Raw genomic sequence first — 26011 nt, forward strand, 5'->3', positions numbered from 1 at the left:
ATTCGACTTACCCAAGTGTTATACAACCCTCCCCTTAATTACACACTCAATCAGTTCCTTCCGAGCTCAGCAATTTGTGGTCTCTGGGCATCCCCCGACTGCTTTTCTGGAAGGAGCTCCCGGGCTGGGCCTTGGCAAGCCTCGTTTCTAAGGCCACAGTGCCCAGAGTTGAAAGCTCTGCCTGCTATTTCACACTCTATTTCCTTCCAAATTAATTCTCTGATGAATACTGTCCTTTGCAGTGATTCAGTGCAGGCCATTTCCTTACATCTCTCCTTTACCTTTGAGACGTTTAATCTCTCTCGAATCCAGATTTTCCTCTGCAGAAAGCCTGCCTCAGAGAAAAATGCCCTGCTTTCCCAACCGGTATAAACAGCCTTATCACCATTGGCCCCAACCTCATGGCACACCTGCTTTACTTGTTTACCTGGGCCATGCCTTGGATTCCAAAGCACACACCTGCCTTCTCTAAGGATCCCCACACCACAAGGAGCGACTCACACTTCTGGGCCTATGGTGAGCCACTGAAGTCTAGTTTAAGGCCCAAACACATGAAGATGTAGATTCATTCAAGAAGCTGTTCTTGAGCAGCTACATGTTCCAGACCTTTCACGGAGCTCTTTTGCTCTCACCCTCTACCACTTGCTCCCTCCCACTCCCAGAGAGCAGCCTCCCCATCAATATTCTCATGAACAGAGGCTCTGCAATGTTAAGTGGGTTGTCCAAGGTCATAGGGCCCGGGAGAGCGTTAAGGCTGGAATCCAAATCCCTGACTCTTTATCTTTACTCCAAGGTAGGCGTTTCTTTCCCCGTCCCACAAGCGGCTTAAACTCCCCCAAAACAGTCACCAGGATCTTCTCACCAACAGTACGCTATCCAGCACAGGGTGCCCATGCCTCGGGAACCCTCAGAGGAACGCTCAGAAGAGGTTTCTGAGGAATAATGTGAGTGATGCCTTACATTTGTATGGCACTTTCCTCCTCACATCATTAAGTGCATGGCATAGCTAATCAAGGAGAAGAGCCCAGGGATAATTCTGTGAAGGAGACACTATATGAGAGCCTCATTTCACAAATGAGGATATACAAGCTTGTTCACGGGAAGTTAACGGACTTACCCAAAGTCACACGGATGGTACATACAGAGGTAGGACTTGAACTCGCAGCCTGTGATTCCCGGACCGGTGCTCTCTCAAGTTCTGATACCAGTTTGGATCTTTGCTTCCAAAATGGAGACTGTGGGTTGTGCCACCTCACCCCAACTCCAACCTTCAGGGAAGCCTACATTTCAAAAGCCAGGTAGAGAGAAAGGAGTCCTTGGGAAGATCAGCTTTTTATTGAGGACAGTGCTTTTCATCTCTCTCTCTCTCCCCATCCTTAGACGGGGACCAGGTTCCTAGAGGCTGGCAGGGTAGACGGAGCAGTCAGGACTGCAAGGCCAGTCCCCTGGGCCACTAGAGGGCAGGGTCTGAATGGAGCACACAGCCCTCTTCCTAGAGAGTTCCCCAGCCAGGCAGAGGGACTTGAGCTTTCTCTTGCAGCCCCAGGGTACTCAGGGAATGGCAACTCTAGCCCCAGTGTTGAAGAATGATACTTCCCTGGCATATAGTAAAATATATATGAAATAGTTGTTCTTAACCCCTCCTGCCTCTGTTGCAGATACGTGGGCAATGCCCCCCGAGGATTCCAGCAAAGAGAAGGAGTGCCAGGTACCACGTGCAAAGACCTGAGTTGCTTACAACAAATACAAACGGGCCAGCAATGCCAGGTCCTGGTGCTCTGAGAACTGGGGCTGGGGTGGGATGGGGACGCTCTTCCTTCTCTGCAGGTGGGCCCTTTGGAGTTTTGATCCCCTGGCTGTCCTTTTGAACCATCTACATGAAACTGTTAAAGGGGAGTCAGCACATAGCAGTGACTGGCCTTGTCTAATGCCAGTTATTTCATCTCAGCACCTGCCAGACAGCCAAGAGCTCTGGGAAGTAATAAGATCAGCCACGAGGCCCTCAGGAGGGTCTGCCGGGTGAATTCCCACCAAAGTCAATCTACCCATACAAGCCAGGGGATGTGGGAGAAGAGTCACCACTGTCTGCTACCCAGGGAGGCCCTAACTTTGGCCATCCAAGGAGCGACTCACTCTGCAAATCCTTTTAACCTTAGGAGCACTCACTTAAAAACATAAAGAGAAAGGATTCAAGGCCAAGGGCGGGTGAGGAGTTTATGAAATGCTCACATCTATCCTGAGGGCAGATCGTCAGGTAGGCAAATGTTAACATCCCTGCTTAATAATTGGAAAAACACAAGCTCAGAGAAGTTAAGTGACTTGCCCACAGCCACGTGACTGGTGAGGGAGGGAGTCAGGGCTCCCCTGTACACACAAGCACACTGCCCCTGGTAAGGGGTAAGAGAGGAGACACTGTCTGCTGAGAGGGAGGCTGGGAAGTACACTCCCAAATTTCCCTACGAGGTGAGGAAGACTGTCTCAACTCAGAATCTAGAGGGCAGAAATAACAAAAAGGCAAAACAAACAAACAAACAAAAAACCCTCTCTGAAGGCTCTTACATTTACTTAATTAATTCTCACAACAACCCTAATTAGTTGGTATAATCATCTCATTTTATGTGAGAGTCTCAGAAATTCCTGTCCAGGAGTCACAGAAAAGCAGAGTAGTGTATAATTTGAACCCAGTGGAAGCCTGGGTGTTTGCCTTCACTGCATGTTTCCCCCTGGTGGCGAGTGGGGAAGAGTGCACAGGAGCACAAACAAGGAGGGATTTCAGAATCCATCAGTAAGGGCCTCTGGGTGGCTCAGTCGGTTGAGCCTCCGACTTCGCCTCAGGTCATGATTGCCACAGTCTGTGGGTTGGGGCCCCACATGGGGCTCTGTGCTGACAGCTCGGAGCCTGAAGCCTGCTTTGGATACTGTCTTTCTCTCTGCCCCTCCCCACTCATGCTCTCTCTCTCAAAAATAAAAACATTTAAAAAAAATCCATTCAATAAATCTTTGCCCCCTGGGCATCACACTCTTGATTTGGGCTCAGGTCAGAATCTCACAGTTCATGGGATTGGGCCCAGCGCTGATGCCCAGAGCCTGCTTGGATTCTCACTCTCCCTCTGTGCACCCCCTCAAAATAAGTGCACTTAAGAAAAAAAGAATATTAAAAAAAAAAACCCAAATCTTTGCTGAAGTCCATTGTGCCAACTCTTGTACTTGGCTCTAGGACAATAAACAAGACAGACAGCCCCCTGTTGCAAGACAAACAGAAACATGAGAGGTATCTAGATAAGCAGGGGTGAGGTGGGAAAAGGGAGTGCGTCGGGGGTCAGGGGATGGAACAATGTGTACCAAAGTCCAGAGGCCACAGGAGGCTTCCTGTTCCTAAAACGGTTCAGTCTGGCCAGGGGGGATATGTGAGGAGGTGCGAGGCATGGATTGGAGATAAGCAGGGGCCAGCTCTCAAAGGGAAACAGAAGGCAAGAAAGGGTATTAGGATGCCACTAAGTAATGCAGGAGGATATTATGGGCCCCAAGATAGTAGTGACAGAGGGGATGTGTTCATTCAACAAATGTTTGAGTGCTAGCATGTACGAGGCACTATTCTTGCTGCTGAGGGCATATCAGTGAACAAGGTGAAGTCTATCTTTATAAAGCTTGCATTCTAGTCAAGCAAATAAATATCAAGCACTGATAAATATCACGAGAGAAAAAAAGGTACAGGACCAGGTGTATTGGTTGATTAGGGCTGCCATACAAAATACTACAGATCAGGTGGCTTAAACAGCAGAAATGTATTTCCTTACAGTTCTGGAGGCTTGAAGTCCAGGATCATGGTGTCAACAGGCTGGGTTTCTTCTGACGTCTCTCTCCCTTACTTACGGATGACCATCTTCTCCCTGTCTCTTCACATGGTCCTCCCTCTGTGGATGTCCTCATCTCCCCTCTTCTCATAAGACACTGGATTAGGGTCCACCCACATGACCTCTTTTTATCTTAATTACCTCTTTAAAGGCCCCATCTCCAGAGTCACATTGAGGTACTGGGAGTTAGAGGACTTCAACATAGGAATTTTGAAGCGACATCATTCAGCCCGTTAACACAAGGTGATAGAGCATAACTAAGGCTGGACGTAGAGGGAAGAGAAGGGTCTGAAATCTTCTACATAAGCTAACATGGGAGGGCCTCTCTGAGATGGCAGTGAGCTGAGATCTGAATGAAGAGAGGAAGCTAACCATGCAAATGTCTAGGAGAGCATTCCAGGGAGAGGAAACCGCTTGTGCCAAGGCCCCAAGCTGAGGTGAGGCACACCGCATGGCTATGAGGCATACGAGGACAGCAAGAAGGCTTGCACAGATGGAGGACAGTGGGAAGAGATAGGAGAGGATGTCATAAGGTCCTGAGAATAATTATGATGACTGGCTCTTTCTTTGAGATGGGAAGCTGGGGTGAATTTCGAGAAGAGTGACATGGTCTGTTTTAAAAGCAACACCTATGCTGAGAAGTTGGGGGGGAAGGACAGGGCAGAAACGGAGACTTCGAAGAGGTAAGAGATGATGCTGAGACTAAGTAGCAATGGATGTCTTGAGAAGCGGTCAATGTAGTCTGAAGAGAGACACAATAGGATTTACTGATGCATTAGATGTAAGACATGAGAAACGGGGGCAGCAAGGGAAATTCCCAAGTTCTTAGCCCAAGCAATGGCCCGAGGTGGTACCATTTAAACCTAGATGCAGAAGCCTGTGGTGCGACAAGTAGGTTTGAAGAGGCAGAAATTAAGTTTATCATGAACAATGGGAAGTTTAATATACAGTAAATACCTTAAATATCCATGTAGAGATGTTGAGTTGACAGTTGGAAATGAGACTAGAATTCAAGGGAAAGGTCCAGAGCGAAGATATAAATTTGGGGATAAATTTGTGTAAAAATATGTTAAACTATGGAACTGCTTGAGATCATGTAGGGAGGGAAAAGGTAGAAAAAAGGTAGAGAAAAGATCCAAAGACTAAGACCTGAGATACTCCAACATCTAGAGATTAGGAAAAGGTAGATTTAGCAAAAATTAAGAAGTTGAGAAATTTGAGGGAAGCCAAATGAAGAAAATATCCCCAGACTGTTGATGAGAAGCTGAGTGAGCCCGGAAATTGGCTGTTGGATTTAGCACTCAGAGGTCACTGATGACGTTGACAGAAGCTGTTTCCATGCAGTGGTGGGGTGAATCACAGTTGGCTCAAGACAGAATGGGAAGAATCAGAGTCTAAATGACTTTTGAAAAGTTTTGAGACGTTTTGCTGTAAAAGGGGAAAGAAAAGTAGCAATAGTAGGTCAAAGATGTGGGAAAAAGTTGTAAGACAGATTTTACAGCACATTTGTATGCTAGTGAGAATAAGTAGGGTAGGAAGATAGAAGTAACAATGTAGAAAAAAGGTAATTGTAGGAGTCAGTGCAAAGCTGGAGGTTGGCCTTAGATAGGAGTGGGATGGTTCATTCTTAGTAACAGGACAGAAGGCCTTATGGGCACCAATGCATGTGAGTTAAGAGATTTGGCAGTGGTCAGGGGTGAGCAATCTTCTGATTGCTTTTACTTTCTTGGCGAAATAGGAAATATAGTAATTAGCAGAGTGAGGATGGGGAGGGGACAATGACCGTCAAAGATAGATATGAATAGATTCAAACAACAAACATGAGAGACTGGTAGAACTTAACTGATTAGACACAGGAAAATGGGAGAGGGAAAAGACAAGAATGGATTTCTGCTTTAGCAACTGAGTGGACGGTGGAGGGGTCTTTCATTCAGATACAGAAGGTTGAGGGAGGAGTAAGTCTGAGAGAGAGGGGGCTGATTCTGACATTGAAAGTTCGGGGCCTATGGGACGTCCTAGTGGTCATGAGTGTCTGCAGGCCAGATGAAAAACCTCAGCTACAGAAGTAGGTCTGGGAGCTGTCAACACAAAGATGGTTGGAAGTGGAGAGGGTTTCGTGATTGCTGTTTTCCCTAAGAGGTAAAGAGATCAATTGGTTTGAGATGAGAGCAAGTTTGAAAGAGTCTGGGGAAGAATGAGAAAATTGATAAGGAAATAGGGGACCATCAGGTACCTCGGGGGGCCCAGTTAGAGGTGGAGTTCTTAGAGTGGCTCCAGCCTGCCACTGTGGAGCCTGCATCCTTGCTACTGGGGCTACAGCCACCAGAAGCCGAGTGTCTATCCCGCACCTTCCAGCCGGGTCTCCACAGCAGGGCTCATCTCACTGACCAGCAATGTCCCCTGACCTCCAAGCTTACCTTTTGCCTACACACAACACCCTTCCCTCTTTGCTTTACCTGGTGAACTCCTACTCACCTCTCCTACTCAGATCAGCACAGAACCTCCCTAGAAGCCTTTCTTAACTGCTCCTCGGGCCCCTGCCAGCTGGGGCTAGGAATTTCTTCTCTGTACCCAAAGAGGTCGATACACCTCATCACAGAACGTAACACACTGCATTATCATCACTGACTTACTGCCTCTCCCATGGGCGAAAACAACGTGAGGGCAGAACCGTTCCACCTTTATAATGCCCACTACTTAGTAGGTGGCACAATGTATGTTTGTGAAATGAAGACAGGTAAAAAGAACTCGAGTCCCAAACCAACACAATTCTGCAGGGTCACGATGACCCTAGCCTGTGTCACGGCAGATGCTTCTGGCCATGGAAATCAAGCCACAAAATAGGAAATACCCCTTTGGTCTCAACATTACACCTCTCTTCCTTTCAAGAAGTGACCTCAGTATATCATATCTGCAGGAAGGAAATACCCTTAGGTTAAAATACATTAACCCTTGTTTCCTGCCTTCCCCAAACACGACAACCAGAGGCAGTGTGTTAAGGCATTTTATTGAAAAACCAACGCATCCTTTTGTATACATCGGTCACTCTCCATCTCCAAGTTCAATCACATGTGCTTGAGAGCAGAGTGTGTGGTATTTTTCTGGGCTCAAGGTGTAAGCTGACAGGGTGTTTAAGAACTTGTCCAGTGGACAGAGCTGGTCAGGGCATCCTTCTGGCACCTGCTCCTGGGGAAGAGACAAAACTCAGCGGGGCCACTGAGGACCCTGGCCTGCTGTTTTCAGCTGTGCCCAGAGGTCCGAGGAACTTGACCCAATGGTGTGTGCATGCACACACGTAACAGCCAGGAAGGGCCCACTGGCCGGTCAGCTTCTGGAATAGGCGCACCATGCCCTGCTTGAGACGGTCACTCAAGAACTGCTTCTTGAATTGACCAGGGAGACACGGTCACATCATACCCCTGAGCTGGGAGGCAAAAGTCTGCCCTGGGCGGGGGTGGGGTGCTCCAGCGCCTGACCTGGACAGCAGCTGAGGCACCGCAGTGCGGACAGCACACTGCCTCCCAAGGACACCAGCATTAATTTTCAACACAGCCTCCCAGTCAGGATGCCACATCCTGGCAGAGACACTCAGGAGGAGGGGGTCCTGTTCCTAGAAGGAGTCTGTAGCAGGCTCATGATAAGGCCCAAATCCCAGCCTGCTACCATATTTCCAGTTCTGCCCTGTCTCTGGGCCATGGCTGTGAGTCACTCTATTGGGTCCAGAGAGCTGATTGTACCAAGGAGACTCCACTGGGCCCAAGGAGGGAGCCTTGGCGGTAAAACCAGGTGAGCGGGGTTAGAGGAAGGGTGCCTCACCACCTTACCTCCCCACGGTAATAGAGCTTCACAAACCACTCCTTAGATTCCTGGTGCTGGTAGAGTTCCATGGTTAGATCAACAGCAAACGGGGGCCATTTGTGGTCAAAAATCCCCAGGATGATTAAGAGAGGCATGAGGGTCACATCGTGAGCCGCATAGAGGTACAGCTTTCTGCAAGGAGGAAACAGTTCTCTATAGGCCTTTCCCTCAGGACTCAGAAGACCAGGATGATGTCTGCCTCCTTTGACACTTATCAGTGAGCCTGATGGAAAACTGCTTTGAAGTAGATGCTGGGGGAACCCTGATGCCACTCTCATATTTTCATGAGGAGGGATCCCCACTGGGATAGCTGGCCTTTCCCTTCCTGCCCACCTGCTTGCCCACCCACCCACTCACTCCTCCCCTGGTGAAGTTTTGAAGTAGAAACCGAGCATGGGTCACTTGGTCCTACCTCTCTTCTCCACTTGGGACCTGCCTGCCTGTGGCAAATGTCCCTCCTGCTCTCAGCTGTGTGATGAGTGTAGTACAGCATGCTCCTCCTTGTTGGGGAGGCTTGCAGTTCGGGGGAATTAAGTTCATTTCAAAGGAATATTAATAAGCCTGTTTGGCCTTCAATATATTCTCCAAAGGGCTTTAATCAGTAAGAAAGGTGCCGTTTTTATCTTTATCTGCCCATCCCCTGTATCTATCTCTTTAAAAAGATCAAGGATTTCATGTGTTGACTTTTTTTTTTTTTTTAGTTTATTTCGAGAGAGAGCGCGCACACATGTGTGAGCAGGGGAGGGGCAGAGAAGGAGAGAGAATCCTAGACAGGCTCTGCTCTGTCAGCATGGAGCCCGTCGTGGGGCTCAAACTCAGGAACTGTGAGATCATGACCTGAGCCAAAACCAAGAGTCAGATGCTCAACAGACTGAGCCACCCAGGCGCCCCTATGTGTTGACTCTTAAACTAGAAGACTAACACTGGACCCTGTAGTATTCTACAGATACAAAGTCAAGGGGGGCAAGGTGGCCAGGGCCAGTGAGAAATGTACTGTCACTGCAGGTGCTGTGAAGGACAGGGAAGGGCACTGGTATGATCTGCTATTATAAATCTGGCCCAAAGTTCCTGAATGTTCCTATGTCACCTCACTGTCCCCTACTGTTCCCACGTTCGTGAGTTTCTAGCTATGTACAATCTCTCTAAAGAAGGCCACCTACAACAGCGCTTCAACAGCAGTGTGTGCATAAACCCCTGGGGATCTTGTTAAAATGCAGATCCTGATTCAATAGGTCAGTCCAAATCTAGAAGCTCCCCCAGTAGCGGTGAAGCTGTTCACCTGTAGATCACACTCTGCTCAGCAAATGCCCAGGACACGTCACATTCCCAATCTGTGCCCCCAGCCAGGTTCCAGGCACTACAAAGTGGCAACAGAGGTTTAGGCGCTACTTCCGACATTTAAAAACGCCTCGCGGATATCATACCCTTCTATACACTCGGTGAACGTGTTCGAACTAAACAGTCTATTCAGCAATTGTATCAGCATGATATCATAATTAGCTACTCTTTCACACATGTTCCATTAGTAAAAAAAAGGAAAAATAAATTTAGGGTTCTTTCTCACTAACATAAAATTTTCAAACCATGGCAGGACTGCTGCAGCAGGAAGAATGGTAACAATGTTGTGAACGTCTTTGGGACTCCTGGCCTCTTACACAACTGCCTACTGTCACTGACAGCCTGGTTCTTGCCCCCCTAGAACCTGCCCCCCAGCCCCCCGGCCCCCGGCCCTTGCAGCCAGAGGCCTCTCCTGCCCTTGGCCGCACAAAAGCCAGTTGCTGTGGCAGGTACCTGGTCTTGCCTGGTGCAGTGGCAGGGTCCATGACTTTCTGCAGGTTGCTCTCCAGGATGTGGAGGAATGGGCCGACTGCCATCTGAAGGCTCTCCCTGCGGCAAGTAAACAACACTGAAGCAGCCGGCACACAGGGCTGCGGGTGGGTCTGCCACCAGGACCTCATGATCCCAATCAGACGGCGGAGGAGAGAGTAACCTGCGGGATGGTGGGGGTGGGAGGGGGGCGTGTGGAGCCACCTCTGGCGTGAGGGTTCTCTGTGCACAGAGACTTCCAACAACGAAAGCGCCAGAATGTGGATCTGGTAAGAACACAACGGGAACAGGAGTGGTAACCAGGGTAAGTCAGGAAGAACCAGGCCCTCAGGGAGAAAAGAACAAGCTGGGAAGGGCAGGGCATAGTGATTTCCAGGAATTCCAGAAGGCCCTTAGAAAAGGGATAGGAAGGAACAGCATCCCAAGCTAGGCTTCCCAGATGCCAGTCCTCCTCCTTTGGAGTGTAGACAACAAGGACGTGTCAGATGTATCTGATACAACACAAAGTTCAGCGGTGGTGTCCGCAGGGTTGGCACGGTGGCCACACCACATTCCCCCTCGGGCTTGTGCCTTATGATCACAGGGTGGCTGCTGCGGCTCAAAGCCTGTCTCCCAGTGGTAAACGAAGCAGGAAGCTGAGCAGGAAGCTGTGCAGGAAACGGCACAAAGGCTTGGTCGTGGTGCCTCTCACTTTTTATCGAAGAGGACAAAACCTCTTCCAGAAATTCCCAGAGCCCAATCTGGACAAAAGGGAACGAGGTCATCATGATTGGCTCGGAGCAATCCTTTCATGGTGACTGGGTAAATACATGACCACCCTTACGATGTGTATAATGTGTAAATAAACGGGAATGTTGAAGTAATGGATGGGGAGTAGGCAACCAATACCGTATGCAACATCTACTTTCCAGAAGAAGGTACACAGGCCAAGCCAAGTTGGCTGGCACTGTGAGGCCATCCAATTTGTCCTTGAAGAAACATTAGCTTTATGAAACCAGGGCTAACTGAAATGCAAAGAAGAATCAAGGCTTATTTAAAATGCTTTACACTGGGAGAAAACAAACTATGGCCATTGGCCAAATCCGCTCCACCTGCCTGTTCTATAAATAAAGTTTAACTTGGAATATAGCCATACCCACTTGTTTGCGTATCATCTATGGCTGTGTTCATGCTACATGGGCAGAAATGAGTGGCTGCAACAGATAATGCATGGGCCATAAAGTCTAAAATATTTACTAAGTGTGTGGGGGGGGCGGGGGGGACAGTGAGTGATAAGTTAGGTCTGGTGGGCCCACTTCAGGAACAGATGAGGGAAGGCGGCAAGTCACAGTGAGTGGAGGCAAGCTGGCTGGCACAGCTGGAGTCTTCTGGAGGCCCCTAGCAAGTACACAAGTGGACACACTGAATCTGAGCAGGAGAAAAGCAGCCAGGGGTCCTTACCCTTATGCAACAGACCCTGCAAATTCCTGAAACATTAGCTGGATTTTGCTCACACTTATCTTCCCCAGGACTGATCCTCTCTTTCCCATCTCCTTCTCTACCAAGTTACCTATTCTGAGTGCAAGCTGGATATTCTTAACCAACCAGAAAAAGGTGTTTTGTTTTGTTTTGTTTTATTTTTTAATTTGGTTAAGAGAGAAACTCTCCATTCTGGTAGGCAAGAAACAGGCCTTCTAAAACAGAGCCCTAAGTATAAGCAACACAGAAAACACAGGACTGATAATCAGAAGAGCCGGCCTAAGTCCTGGCAGCTAGCTGAGCCTAGGTTAGGCTCGCACCTACTTCACCTATTAAGCCAGGACTTGGACCCTGACAGGGAAATGACACCTACCGCATAGCGAGAACAGGAAAATGGCTTGTAAGTTGTAAACTGATGAACAAAGTCAACAATCATTATTCTTCCGTCAGCTCTCCCCACCCAAACCCTTTGAAACTTAAAGTAAATGGGGAAAAAGTCAGTGATTAAGAGAAACTCAGTCGAGAGGTGACTCCTGGTTCTGCCTAACAGTGAACAGAAGCACCAGCTCACCAGTCCCAGCTCCAGAAGTATAAGCACGCAGGGCCGAACCCACTCAACAGGCCAGCAGAACAGGGTGATTCCCACCTCAGCACATGTAGAGACATGCGCTGGCAGGTGTGAACAGGCCTGGCGAACCCTTTTCCCCACATACAGGGAGGCCTGACCGAGCGTGACTTAGTGACTGTGGCTGAAGGCTTCTCACCTGTCTTCCCTCTGCATAACGTACAAGGCCGTGTCCACAGCTCTCTGCTCAATCATCTGTGCAAATCTCCTCAGTGTGGGGCAGCTTGGGAGACTGTGCACCTGGAAGGGCCACAGGGACAGTTTCACAAAGAAATGCTTCTCGTTCGCTGAGCTCGGCAACTGACCAGCTTCCACAAAGCCTTCAGGGGCCTGTCTTCTCCCGGGGACGGCCTCAACAACCCCCAAAGCTACACCCCCAAGGCCCTTCTAAAGCAATTCCTAGAGATCTGGAGGCCTGGGGCGGGGGGGGGGGCTTGGGGGGGGGAAGCTGTTTTTCCTCCCTTTCTGATGGTTTCCCATCTACTCCAAAATGAAAAACATTTGTATTTTTTTTTAAACTATAAAAATAAATAAATAAAACACAGAGCAAGGAATTCGTAAATTTCCACATGGCTTTTATTTTCCCAAAATGGATTTCTAAAAAGTATGCCACGTAAACACTTTTATATAAACTCTCACCTTATAACCTGACATCTATATTACCCATAAGCACAGGGCATTTCTGCCTTCAGGGCACACTGTCGTCCAGACAAGAGAAGGAAGGGGGACCCAGGCTACACTGCACCGTTGGGTGTCTGCCTTTTGAATCTAGAGAAGGCTTTCTCATTGGGTGGTCTTCAGTATCCATTAGATAAAGAAAGAATCTATGGCTCGATACATTTGGGAAAAATAGATTTAAAGACTGATCAGCTTTCTTTACTTCTCAGATTCTTTAATATGCTGCTGTGTGTAGAGACTCTCCACAAGGTGATATAACAGAGATTCCAAAACAGTTAGACAGCAATCCCTCCCTACCCATCACCCACCCTGCCCCTGCTGGCCCGGGATGCACACATTCACATCACAGGTATTCTGGGGAATGTGCCTCGAGAAACTCTGATCTAGAATTAAATGACCATGTGCCTAACCAAGTGAGGAGTCCTCCCTACATGGGCCCTATCCCTCCGCTCCCACATCCACCCCACCTGCACGTCCTCCCACAGCTGCCTCCATAAAGGGAGACCTCTGCCTCCACCTTCACCTCCACCCCACACCCCTCTGCCCACACCCCTCCCCTCCACCCACACCCCTAGGCCACACCCCTCCGCCCAGTTCTAACTCAGGAGCCAGTAGGTCCAGCTGCCTATCCCCAGCCCCCCAACCCCCAGGGCCAGAGAAGGACAGTCACCCAACCTGCTCAGCAGCCACATTGTCAAAGAGGCTGAGGAAGTCTACTCCGTCATTACTGGCAATGCCCATCCCTTCCTTCACCTTTTGCAAATCCTCGGAGATTCCTGGCTGCAAACAGGCAGCCTGCCTCCGGCCTCTGCCAAAAAATAAAAAGGAAACCCTTATATTGTATAGTAATTAACAGTTTACAAAGTGTATCTCATTCATCATTTGGGATCTCATTTAATCTTCAATAATAAGACGTTGGGGTTAGCTGGTTTTAGTCCCATCTTACACATGAGTCAACTAAGGTTCTATGAATTCAAATGACTTATAAAATAAGTTAACAGGTACCAGAGCTAGAATAATAGCCTGGATTTCCAAATTCCACTCTAGCATTTTCTTCTATTATACCCAAAATGATACAACCATGGCCCTGCGGTCTGCTTGAAAACAATATTCTCTGTCTTCTGTGGAACACATACTACATAGTCTTTGTGCAGCCCAGAAATATCTGAATGCTGAAAAGTGCCCTGAGCCCAAACCGAGCCATTCTACAGGGCAGCAAGCTGGTAAGAGTAGGGAAATCTGGGTCTTCTGCTTGCCCATGTGGATTTGCAGTTTTATGACCTGTTTCATCGCCTTCTACCTAACCTGACAGTTTCGTCGGCCTCCTCGGAGAGTCCACGATGGCCGAGAGGACAATAGTTTGTAAAGGCAAACCCAGCTCAGGCTGTTGGTACTGGCTCTCTGGCCCAGCAGGTGGCCTCCTGCAGGCTTGCTGTACCTTCCCTAGAGGCCTCCCACTGTGAGCAAGACCTTCATTTCCCGGACAGCGATGGCAGGCCTGAGTGCAAAGCAATCCTTCCCACCACTCACCCAACACAGTAAGCCTGGGCAGGCCCTCAGGTCAGGCAGAGTCCTGTGAGCAGAAGTGCCACGAGGCTGGCTGTCCACCCACCCCCCCCTACCTCTCCCTACCCCCCCCCCCCCCCCCCCCATTGAGCAAGAAGCCAGGGCGGTTACCTGGTTCTCTCCTGCAGGCTCCAGCAGTTCTGGTAGTTGGGGTACAAGACTTCAGAGCTTGCTTCATCAGTGTGGATGACGATGGGTCCTGGAAGGAAGGTGAGAGCACAGCCAGGAAGAGGCTTCAGCTTGTCCCTCCCAGCATCCCCACCCCCTCCTTCTCTTGTCTGCTTTAGGAGACAGATCATCAAGGTCACTGTTTTAGGACAGTGACTGCCTTGAACATGCCCTGGCCTTGCCAACAGCAGCTCTTCTATGGGCTGAGAAATGGAGAAAGCAAGGAGCAGCCTTGTTCTGTCTGGCACAACCCCTCCTATTGGGCCACATATGACTAGAGCAGGTACAGACCTGGATCAGACTTGGGCATTCTAACAAAGAATGAGCTGTCCCGGACTCCATCAGAACTAGGTGACTTTCTTGCCTCTTAAAGTCCAATCCTATAGACCAATATAGTGACTCAGCGCATGACAATCTAAGGAAAGCCACCACAAGGCCACAAATCCTGTCAGACCCCACAGCCTTGCCTAAAAGGAAAGCCAGGTTTCCAGATGAACTGCCAAGAACCACACGTTAGACCACAAATAATGTTTCTTATTATACAGTTGACCCTTGAACAACCCGGAAGTTAAAGTCACCAATCCCCCCATGTAGTCAAAGATCCATGTATAATTTTTGATTCCCCTAAAACTTAACGACTGATAGCCTACTGTTGACTGGAAGCCTTACCAATAACATAAATAGTTGACTAACCCATCTTTTATATGTTATATGTATTACATACTGTATTCCTACAACCAAGTAAGATAGAGAAAAGAAAATGTTATTAAGAATAAGAGAAAACATACTTTTATAGTTCTGTACTTACCAAAAAAAAAATTTATGTGTAAGTGGACCCATGTGTAAGTGGACCCATGCAGTTCAAACCCAGGTTCAAAGGTCAACTGTATACCTCGCAGGAGCTCGCTACTACTCAGAGCTCACAAGTACCTTTATCCCCTCCCATCAATACCCAGAGAAGGTGCTCTAACACCTTCCAAGGCTTTGCTCTGTGCCAGAGATGGTAAGGGCCTGTGGCAGTTTCCTTTGCTACACAACTCAAGACCAACCTTCTCTAAATGGCAAAGAGACAGCTGCTGTCAGCAGCTCTCCGGAATTCACTCCGATCAATACAGGGTGATTAGGTGAATCTAAGCCCCAAAGAGCTATTATTCCCAAACAAAAATTTGACAAAATTCCAGTAGCATATGGTAACTTTACAAGAATATCAAAATTCAGACACACTTTGTCAGGCAAATGATCAAAGGCCCTCCCCAGACAGATGTGTCCTCTGAGCGGCAGAGTGTAAAGATGAAGAGTATTGGATTCTGAAGCCAGACTGCCATACTTTGAATCCCTGTTCCACCATTTACCAGCTGTGTGTTCCTGGGAAAGTCATTTAGCCTCTCTGTGCCCGAATTCTCTTATCTGTAAATTGGGGATACTATTGCCTACGGCCCCGGATTATTACAAGAACTAAACAAGTTAGTAGATACAAAGCTACTAAAAAAGCTTTGGGACATGGTCAAATTGGAGTCCCAGGGCGTGCGGGTCCAGTGGCTCGTGGTGACACCACTTCCCTCCCTGTTGGGAATATGGGGCAGTCTCAGTCCGAGACCTGCCTGTAGGTCAGCCTGCCTTCAAGAAACAGCTTTCCTACTTTTGGTGTTTCAGAGGAAAGGGTATTTATTTGCCTCTTAGAAGCTGGGCAAGTGAAGAGCTCTCAGAAGGCCAGGCACTGTGGACTCTTCCAAAGCTCAGGGGCTCCTAAGGGGCAGCCCCTCTGTTTGCTCTATGTTACTCAGACACACCCTGCTTGTGCTCAGCAGGCAATTTCAGCCGGAATTAGCAGCTGTATCCAACCCCGACTAGGGTAAGGCTGGCCTCCTCTGGCCTGGAGGTTTCTATTCTTTTACATAGTTGTTGTTTGTTTGTTTGTTTGTTTTTTAATAAGCCTGATGGCAATTTTATGTCTATTTGAGATACTACAAAAGAAGCTAAGCAAGAACCTTTGCTTTATAGCACCATTTTAGTATTTCAATATTGGTGAGGTCGTGAGGATATGAAACTCAGACTGGCAATTACATGTAAATTTCAGTCAAGTATAAATGACAAAATGAAGGCCCCTCTGACAGTCAAAGGCCCTCAATACATAAGATCCATGAGGCAAAATAACACATGTGGTCCTTGGTGGTGAAAAGGCTGGGCACCACTAGCTGCAATCACTCACCGGTTGAACATGTTAAAACCCAAACTCAATAGACTTCCTCAGTGAGGAAAGGCTGAACAGAATACTGTTAATACCATCTGAGTCACGCTGTGGGTTAACACCAAGACCAAGCCAATGGCAGCAGGCTTGGGTCTCGGCTAAGTGTTCCTCCTGTCCTCCCTCCTTTTCAGCAGTGTCTTACCTAAGCAAAAAGCCCCAGTATTATTCACAAAAAGCCCCAGTATTATTCACAAGACCTGGCTGGGGATGCCTTAAGCGGCCTGGGTAGACGCTTAAGAGGAGAAGTCAGGGGCCAGAGGCACATCAGAGTGGCTGACACATCACCATGGAGGCGGAGGTCAGGCCGGCAAGGCCAGCAGGAGGCCAGACAAGCGAGGGCCCATCAGAGTAGGCACGCCATGGAAACCACGTGTGCAGGAGAAGAGAAACCGAAGGAACAGGCACTAAGAAAGAGAGGTGGGAGGGCTTTGGAAGGAAGAAGAAAAAGCTCCTCAGGGACAGGGCAGACTTCTAGACTCCAAACTCAAACCTTCTTTCTGACTTTGGAAAAGCCCAGCCAGCAAACATCGGGTAGACTCCAGATTCCGATATATATTAGTGGAACGAACACTGGAAAAAAACAAAAAGGTAGAGACACTCAAAAAAGGAAGATTCTATACACTGTCTCATCCTACAGAGCAACTGGGAGGCTTTAAGATCACATGAGGGGGGCTATGGGACTGGGAGGAATCCTTTCTCTGCGGGATGGGTGCCCCAAGGGACCCAAAAGCCAATGAACGTGATCTCCACTGACCACATGTTCACAGGATGCTGTTATATAAGGGGAACTGCCCCAAACTACCTTGGGTGAGAATGGGCACCATCCTGGGGGGGTCAGTACAGGTTTCCTCAGGTGTAAGATCTTAAAATGGAAGCCACGTCCCTTTTACGAGTGACTCACAAGACCTCCAGTGGATTGAAGGTTGGTGAAAGAAAGGGGATGTCCTCCACATAGCTCTTCCTCAGCCTCTGTCCTAGGGCAAACATTTGCTGCATGCCCACATTAGTCAGCTGTCCAGCAAACATGCCTCCCTGGTGCGGGGCAGAAAGAGAAGCATGAAAATACCTCCCCGTCTGCTAAACTCAGCCCAGAGAAAACCATGGAAACTTTACAGGGGGCTTCCCAGGGCAGGGAGGCAATGCTCACCTTGAGTATGGTTTTACGGTACTGAGAGTCGAAAGGAGAATGTGGTTTCAGGCCACCAGCTAGATTGGTGACAGTGTAATCAAACTGAGTTTGGGGTGGGACCTCTAATAGCTGGAGATTCCACTCTGCCTGTTATGACCACAAAAAAACACAACACATTGTTTAGAAGGTTCTTGAAACTTACAGCATTAATATCCAGCAGCACCTGAAGACATACCTGGGATCACAGACACTAGACTCACAACCTTCCCATGGGAAGGAAAGAAAGAAGCTTTAACTCTAGCTCCAATTAAAGGAAGAAAAGACAGTAATTTATTATTCCGGGTACCCTCAGCCCAAGCCCTGTTACTGCTCCACTAGCACTGGCTATTAAGACGCTGCTCTGGCACTAAGCCCAGACTGCAGTAAAGGGGAGAAGTCACCAGAAGGCCTGGTATGCAAATACTTGGTGAATGAATGAATGAACAAATGAATGAATGAAAATAATATGACCTCAGTGAGCAGACACTTGTAAGATTTTTCCAGGAATCAACCTCCAGGTTTCTATGCCTCCCCTGCCCTTAAGGACTTTAACTAATGTCCCTTTGCCTTCCTTTCATCCAGTTTCTCAAACAAGGGGCTGCCCCTTTTTCACTTCTTCACCATCTTCCTTTTCTCCTTGCAGTCTGGCTCCTGCTCCACTCTACTGTCACGGTTTCAAAACATCCCCAGTAGCCACAGGTCTCAGAGCTCCAACTGCCCATGAAACTCTTACACTCGCTGAGTCAGATGTGATGACTCCAATTTTAAAAACAAAAATCTTTTCTTCTTCCCATATGCCAGCTCCTCTCCCGAACACATTACGTCGCTCGTAATGATGCCACAGGTCTCCTAGGCTCCAAAACTCAAACCTCTGACTCTCCCCCACTACTCCACCAGCCGCACTAAACTCTATGGATCACTGGCTAGGAAAAAAGTCATTCCCAAAGGTCCTCCTTTTATCTGGTAAGAGTGTAAAACCTTACTACCTCAGGCAAAAGCGTGTGACTGACTCCCTTCCCTCCACCCCCACAATCCATACATAGATACAATTCCCTGCCCCCCATTAATCTTGCTAAGTCACTTTCATCATGTCAATAGTTGTTTCCTAATGTTTCAAGAGATAGGCACCTGGCGTTCCAGGAGTCCTACACCTCGGCCGAGCCCCTGTCCCCTGCTATAGTGTCACTGTGCCTCTCTCCTCCCGTCCCCAGATCAGACCACGCCCACTGCTTCCTCTGCATCTTCTTTCAACTTGCTTCCTGTGCTCGGAGGGACTCCTGCCCATTCAGCTTCTCTTCAAGGTCCAATGATAGCTCAAGTCTTACTTCCCTTCAGTGACTACTCTAGCTTTTAGTGCTTGTCTTCTTAAAAGTACGAGGACGGTGTTGTAGAAAACGTTGTGTGGCTAGAGAGTAAGTGTGGAGGGCTGGGAAGAAATGATGAAGAGAGAGCGGGAGACCTGCAGCACTTAAAATCACAAGATCATTTAACTCAATTTCCCACTATGCGATTTCCTATTCCTTTTAAAACTAACATTTGAAAACTTACTATGTCTTGTAGCACTGTATCTATCTTGGCCCCTCCCAGAAATAGCCCAGGGGAGCACCACTGGGGGGGGACCCCAGGTTCCATTCACACAAAGGAAACCCTCCATCTTTCAAAGGACATTGTCTCAGTCCCACCTGCAGCCAGTCCTCCAGACCTGGGCCTCTTCCCCCACTGGAGCTGCAGCAACTGACATCAGAAGACTGGGTGTTCAGAGCACAGACCTTCTTCTTACCGTCCTGTAACTATGGCTCCTTCTTCCAAAGTTTTGATCCTGTAACTTGCCTGCATAAAACCCTTCCGGGGCTCACAGCTGCATGATGGCCCCCGCCTCTCCTTCTCTCTCTTCACCATTTCTTCCCTGCCCTCCACACTTACTCTCTAGCCACACAACGTTGTTTTCTACAGCACCGTCCTCGAACTTCCTAGCTTTTCAACCTCATGTTCCTTCTACCTGGAATTTTCTTTCCCCTTTTCATCTGAAAAGATTTCTGCTTATTCCGCAAGACAGCTTAAACGTTCCCAGGAGCTGTGACAATGGCCCCATGATCTCAAAGTAGCCTCGGTGGCTCTTTTTGGTGGCCTTTACCAAACCGTATTAGAAGAGCTCCCTTACTAGTCTGTCCTGCTCAGCAGTCCTGCTTGGAGAAGAGAGATTGGGTCGTCCATTTACCCTTGCGTTTTGGAAGCCCAGCAAAGGGCCCGTACACAGATGATCTGCCATACCTTGTGGAAGAAATCAAGACTGAGATAGCATGATCCTGCCTTTTCTAGGTTTTCGGGTTAGCAGAGACAGCAAGCTAGAATGGAAATGACGGCAGCACGAAAAACAGAAATTGTGTGCCACAAGAAACCAGATGAGGGCCACAGTAGTTCAAAGGAGAGATAGACCTCTTCTGGCTGGGCATTCAGGAAAAGTTTCATGAAGGGATGGCCTTTGAAGTGAAGACGATTTAGAAAAGCAAAGACATGGACTCGAGAGTAAAAGGTGAGTAAGGAGAGACTGGTATTCAGAATTCCAAGAATAGGAAGAAGCTTGAGCGAAGCAGAGATGGCCAAGAATGCCATGCAGGAAAGAAGTGGTTTGATTTGCTTCAACCTGGGACCAGTTTTGAAACTTTTTTTTTTTTTTAAATAACAGCCCAGTTTGTTGTTGTTAAGTTTATTTATTTATTTTGAGACAGAGAGAGAGTGAGGGAAGGGCAGAGAGAGAGAGACAGAGAGAGAGAGAGAGACAGAGAGAGATGGACAGAGAATCCCAAGCAGGCTCCACACTGTCTGTGCAGGGCCCGATGCAGAACTCAAACTCCCGAAATGCGAGATCATGACCTGAGTCGAAATCAAGAGTCAGATGGTCAGCCCACTGGGCCACCCAGGTGCCCCACAAAATTTTTAATTAGCAAATACCAAGTAGAGTTTAACTTTAGATTTCCACATACAAAGGCAAAAACTGGAGTTCCTCTAGTTGAAGCAGGAGTGGGAACACAGAGCCCTAGCCCCTCAGACCCTCCGAGGCCACAGGCTCCAGGGAATAGCTTGACAACCAGCAGCATAGATCATAACTAGAATGGGAAGTCTAGATGCGGAAGCCAACTCTCTGATGTCTGCAGAGGAGGGCCTAAGGCCCCATCTAAGGCAGTAGGAATAGAAGGGGTGGATGCAAGAGATTCGAGTCAAACCTGGCAAGTGAGTAGATAAAAGCTTTATGCGGGGGCTATGTTGGTAGGTAAATAAGGAAGGTTGAAGAAAGAAATTACGTTGGTTTTGAGCCTAGGTGCCTAAGGCGACAAGGGTAATAGAGGTACTCCTCGACTAAAACTAAGGCCAACGCAGAAGAACAGACAAACTGCGTTCGGTTTTAGACATTTTAAGTTTGAGGTACCTTCTTTGCGTTCCCAGGGCTCCCAGCATAGGAATCTCTTTTCTCCTTTAGCACATCTTAAAATTCTTTTATAGCCGAGACTGAATTATCCATCCTGGTAAGGCCATTGTCTAGCACAGGCTCTGATACCAAGTCCACAGGGTCTATTCAGCCTCACTTAAGAAATCTCCTCTTATTAGCGACATTCACCAACAGAGGATCTTTGGTGTTTCCCAAGAGATGAATCCTGGCAGTCCAGTTCATGACAAATCTACAATGCACGTTTTCAAATTTTTAAGACTACACGATACACTAGTTCCGTACATGCCGCGCCCCCCTCCCCCCCCCACTCTCATTCTTGTTCCTGCTCTTCAGCTTCCGAGTTCATGGCAAAGACTAACTTTAAAATCTTACTTATTTATGCCCCATTTTTAAGAACTAACTTAAAGGAGAGGATAACAAGACCTAAAACAGAGTAAGACAACCCATTCAAAGTAGGCAAGAAAGACAAAAGCAAACAAGTATGGGGACAAAAACTGGATACGGAAATAAAGTTTCTCAAAAAGGTACACTCTAAAGACCCACAGATTTCACTGTAGGTGGGCCAAAGATTCAGCGCTAAGCTTTCTGGCTTTTATGAAGGGAGAAACTCGATCAGCTAGACAAGCTTAAAGATAAAAGCAAGCCAACTGTTCAGGAGAAACACACCACTTCTAATGCGAACAGACAAATTCCTCCCAAGGGTCCTCATAAAGAGGATAGAGTAATATAATGAACATCTTTTCACTAGTCACAGCAACGAGTTCTGTGGGATTGTTTCTCATAGTTTTCTCAACACAGAATGATGGCATCTCACCAAAGCACATTTCTGTGAAGACAGTACTATACCGGGATTGATATGCTCCGTTCCAGAGGTAAAAGACAAAATCTACATAAAAGTAAACAAAACCCTTCCAGGTGTAGATTTTAGAATAAAGCAGTGGTTTGAAACCTTGGCTGCACACTGGCATCACAAAAAAACAAAACAAAACAAAACAAAACAGCCCCATCCTGAGCTCATCACATCTGGATCTCCTGGGATGGGGCCTCAACTTTGTTAATGCTATCCAGTCCAGATAATTCTAAAGCTCCACCAGAGCAAATGTTGCCATGTCTGGATGCTCTGGGCCAGTTAAATCAGACTCTCCAGAAGGGACACCCAGGCATCAAGATTTTTGAAAGCTCCCCATTGGAGTCCAAAGTCTTTCCAAGAACAAGCAGTCATGAACACTGCTCTAGAGGAATGAATGGGGCTATTGGCACATCCTTCATGCCACGCTTCCTGAATAGTGAGTGCTTCTCTTAGCTGAGCTCTGGGTAAGTATTGAGTAACAATTAGACTAACAGTAGCCTTCCAGTTGGCCTAAATTACCAAATAAATAGGAACCCAAATGCCTTAATCAATAGTGGAACTGAGATAAGCTAGACTTGACTTTATAAAAACTGGAGGAACCTGCCTGAGTTGGAGGCCATCTTGCCTAGAGGTGAACTAAGGGAAATCTGAAAGCAGGGCCACATTTATCTTGTGAATATGTACTTGAGTCGAATCTCATGATCAGAAAAAAATAGCCAACCAAGTTCCAGAGCTTATATTCCCAAGCACAGCTAAAGGAAGACAAATTAAGTCAACAGCCATTCAAGCCAAATGAAAACAACTCAATAACACACCTCGTTTTAAACAATGCTGCTCTCTGAAGATTTCTGAGATAACTGAATGAAGTGACTTGTCACTTGTATTCATCCATTAACCAGTCACAAGCCTGGAAACATCTACCAAAGGCAATTTTCGTTTTAGAATTGCTACCAGGTGGTCCCTTCTGACTACAGTTAGTAACAGAACCAGGAAGATTAGAAAATCCCAATAACAACCGTTATCAAACTGGACCTTGGAAAGAAAACCTGAGAGAAATCATCCAGAAACAAGTTACAGGGAGCCAAAGACACAGGCTCACAGCCTAAATGGAAAGGGGTTTGGTCCCACCCCTGGCATTTGTGCTAATCGAAGATGTTTAATGCATTGGCCTGATGTCTGGAGAATGCGAGCAGGCAGGAGGTGACGTGCCTTCCCTAACTGCAAAGGGAGGCCATGGACTCAGATGCTTCTTACTTTGTGGCTACACACACAGAAGAGAATGAAGCTGGCATTCTACCTGAGCTACAAACTGCGCCTTCCAACAGAATGGCAGAAGGTAGCCATCACACCCCCGCTAGCTCAGGAAGAAGTCCTAAAAGAATCTAAATCTTTCTCAGGCCTTAAGGGAGTATATATCCTGTATATATTAGGTCCAAGCCTAGACACTCAGACTTTAATTCTCTGCTACCACTGATAGCTTTGTCTTTAACGTGAGGAGTCTTCTATCCCTGTTACTTTCCAGCCTTTCTGTAACAAGAATAAACGAAGAAGGGGGGAGTGCACATGAGATGGGCGATGTGCAAAAGTCACAAGGAAGATTTAGTAAAAATACAAAAAGGGAGAGTAAGGGATTGAAAAAGCATCAAAAAGAAAGGAAGGAACGTTGGGGGGGTGGGGCGGGGGAGGAGGGAAGATGAGAAAAAAGAAATTCCAATACCAGATGGAAAGTGGTACAGCCATTCAGAAAGGCTAACTAGAAATCTGGTAGCAGAATTAAGTGCCTGCCAAAATTTGTTTATTCATGTGGGAGGTGCTTTAAAGGTTTGAGTTCATGTGTGGCCAGCTTTAAAAACCAGATTTTCAGTTGGACACTGTGAGGACACAACCCTAAGGGTTTCTGGAAAGCAACGATGATCATGAAGAGAATGCCAAATAATGAGGTTTAGACATCTATTGAACTTGCTCCAACATCAGCCTGGAGGACCAATTAATGCAAACGCACTCCACAGGTAAGTGTGATGGCTGGGGGCCTGAGGATTTCAGGCTGCCTCTTTATCTTCGCTGGGAAGCCAGTTCTTCAATTACAGGCCTGCTTGCACCAAAGGCCAGAGACCTCAACTGCCTCTCTCCAAAAATCAAATCCAGGAAGGTTAATCATTAAAAAACAAAAAAACAAAAAACACCTATGGGCTCCTGGGTGGGTCAGACAATTGAGCTCAGGCTCTTGATATTGGCTCAGGTCATGGTCTCCCAATTTGTGAGTTGCAGCCTCCCGTGGGGCTGTGCGGCTGACAGTGCGGAGCCTGCTTGGGATTCTCTCTCCCTTTCTCCCTCTCCTGCTTTCTCTCTCTCTTTCAAAATAAATAAACAAACATTTTTTAAAAATAAATAAATAAATAAATAGAAACTATTTGTGCTTTAGTCATAATTACCCTGGCCAAACCTGGTAGATTTTAAGACATTAGAAACACAGGAGTAGCCAATTAAAAATGTTTTCCTACCTCAAATCCCTTCCACAATGGTTTTAGAAACCCAAAATAGAAAATAAGACCCAAGATACAGCACTTATTTAAAAAAAAAAAAAAAAAAAAAAAGCCTTCAAGGATCTCAAATGATCTCCAGCAAACTGAAAGCCGCTGTGATACCTGTTTCCAAAGATGTTGACCTCTGCTACCCGCTGTAATCCCAGTTATGGGGGTTCCTGCAACTCTTGACAACCTTCAAACAGTCACACAGAAATGCACTACACTTTCATTCTCAAGTTCACCCAAGTATCTGTTAGAAATGCAGCATCTCTGGCTCAGTCGGTTAAGCGTCCGACTTCAGCTCGGGTCACGATCTCGCGGTCCGTGAGTTCGAGCCCCGCGTCGGGCTCTGGGCTGATGGCTCGGAGCCTGGAGCCTGCTTCCGATTCTGTGTCTCCCTCTCTCTCTGCCCGCCCCCCCCCCCCCGTTCATGCTCTGTCTCTGTCTCAAAAATAAATAAATGTTAAAAATTAAAAAAAAAAAAAAAAAGAAAGAAATGCAGCATCTCAGGCTCTACCCCACACACCTGCTGGATTCGAATCTTCATTTGAACAAGATCCCTAGGCGATTTCTAAGCCCTCCAAGCAGCGCAGTGCTACCAACTGTGCTACACCACTGCCATCAATCAGGGGTTACAACTAGAAGTCCCCGGGGTGCCCAACATCCGGAGGGTAGGAGGAGGATGGGCGGCTAGCAGTGCCAGGCCAGCCCCTCTGCTCAAGGTACTGCAGTTTTCCTCTGGTCTGGATCCAGCCGGAATCCCGCTCGATGAGGGTAAAACTCCCAAGGTGTGTGTTTCGGGGCCAGGCGCCCGGTCCGCCTGCGGTCGACCGCCCGGTCCTTGCCCCACCAGTCCCGGCCCCGGTCGACCTCTCACCTGCTCCCGCGGGAGCGGCTTGAGAGGACTCCGCGCCCCGTGTCGGAACACGACCTGCACCATTTTCAACTCCAGCAGACTCCGGTCGACGGGACGCTGGCCAGGCAGCCCCGGGGTCTCGGCCCGGGCCACCCGCCGCTGGTGGACGCAGTACGCCAGCGAAGTCAAGACGCCCACCGGGGCCCACACGCGCACGCTGAAGACACGGGTGATCATGGTGGACGCCCCTGGTCGGCCCTGCGGGGTGAGGCTGCACGGGGCGAATACAAACTTTCCGCCCGCGCCGCGGCTCAGCGGCCGCTCCCAGATTCCCGGGAACCCGCGGGGGCGCACATCCAGCCCCCAGCCAAGCTGCGGCGACCGCGGCGACTCGCGGCCCTGGTGGGGGGGACCCCAAGTGGGAGCGTGGCGGGAAAAGCGGAGGTGGGAGCAGCGAAGACTCCCCGGGAGTTTTAACTCGGGTAGGGGTTGGCCGCTCCCGCAGCAGACACCGCAGGGGGGGGGGGGGAGGTCGGCTCCTTATCTTTCGCCCTCTAGGAAACCTTAAACTTGTAATCCCAGTTTGGCCTCCGGGGCTCCGAAGGGACGGGAACCAGCCCTGAGATCCTCGGCGGCTGAGACTCCACGAACACAGGGGACCGGATTCCACTTTTCGGTCAGCAAGCTCGCACACTACCACTGCAACCACCCAGGGACCAGTGCCAAGTGGATCCGCGCAGAGGAGCACGGGAAAACGAGTCCCGCGGTGACGCCTCTTTGGAGGCTCTGGGTTGTCAGAACTACAACTCCCACAAGGCTGCGCGCGGCGGGCCTCAGAGCTGGGAGGTAATTTCTTGCCCCAGACTTTGCATCTCGCTCCCC

At 48.3% G+C, this 26011-nt stretch overlaps 1 protein-coding gene across 1 annotated transcript; it reads right to left on the bottom strand.

The window, feature by feature from the left end:
• Positions 1 to 6848: 6848 nt before the first annotated feature.
• On the bottom strand, positions 6849 to 25459 carry ACP6 (acid phosphatase 6, lysophosphatidic). Its single transcript, XM_042993948.1, has 10 exons — positions 25151 to 25459; positions 17430 to 17558; positions 17184 to 17314; positions 16773 to 16852; positions 13978 to 14065; positions 12976 to 13108; positions 11762 to 11862; positions 9504 to 9599; positions 7679 to 7844; positions 6849 to 7040 (listed from the first exon to the last, which is right to left on the bottom strand). Exons 1-10 carry the CDS (start codon positions 25364 to 25366, stop codon positions 6897 to 6899), a joined length of 1284 nt encoding a protein of 427 aa, XP_042849882.1. The 5' UTR covers positions 25367 to 25459; the 3' UTR covers positions 6849 to 6896.
• Positions 25460 to 26011: the final 552 nt, after the last annotated feature.

The sequence above is a fragment of the Panthera tigris genome, chromosome C1 (assembly GCF_018350195.1).
Source record: "Panthera tigris isolate Pti1 chromosome C1, P.tigris_Pti1_mat1.1, whole genome shotgun sequence".
Taxonomy (NCBI): Eukaryota; Metazoa; Chordata; class Mammalia; order Carnivora; family Felidae; genus Panthera; species Panthera tigris.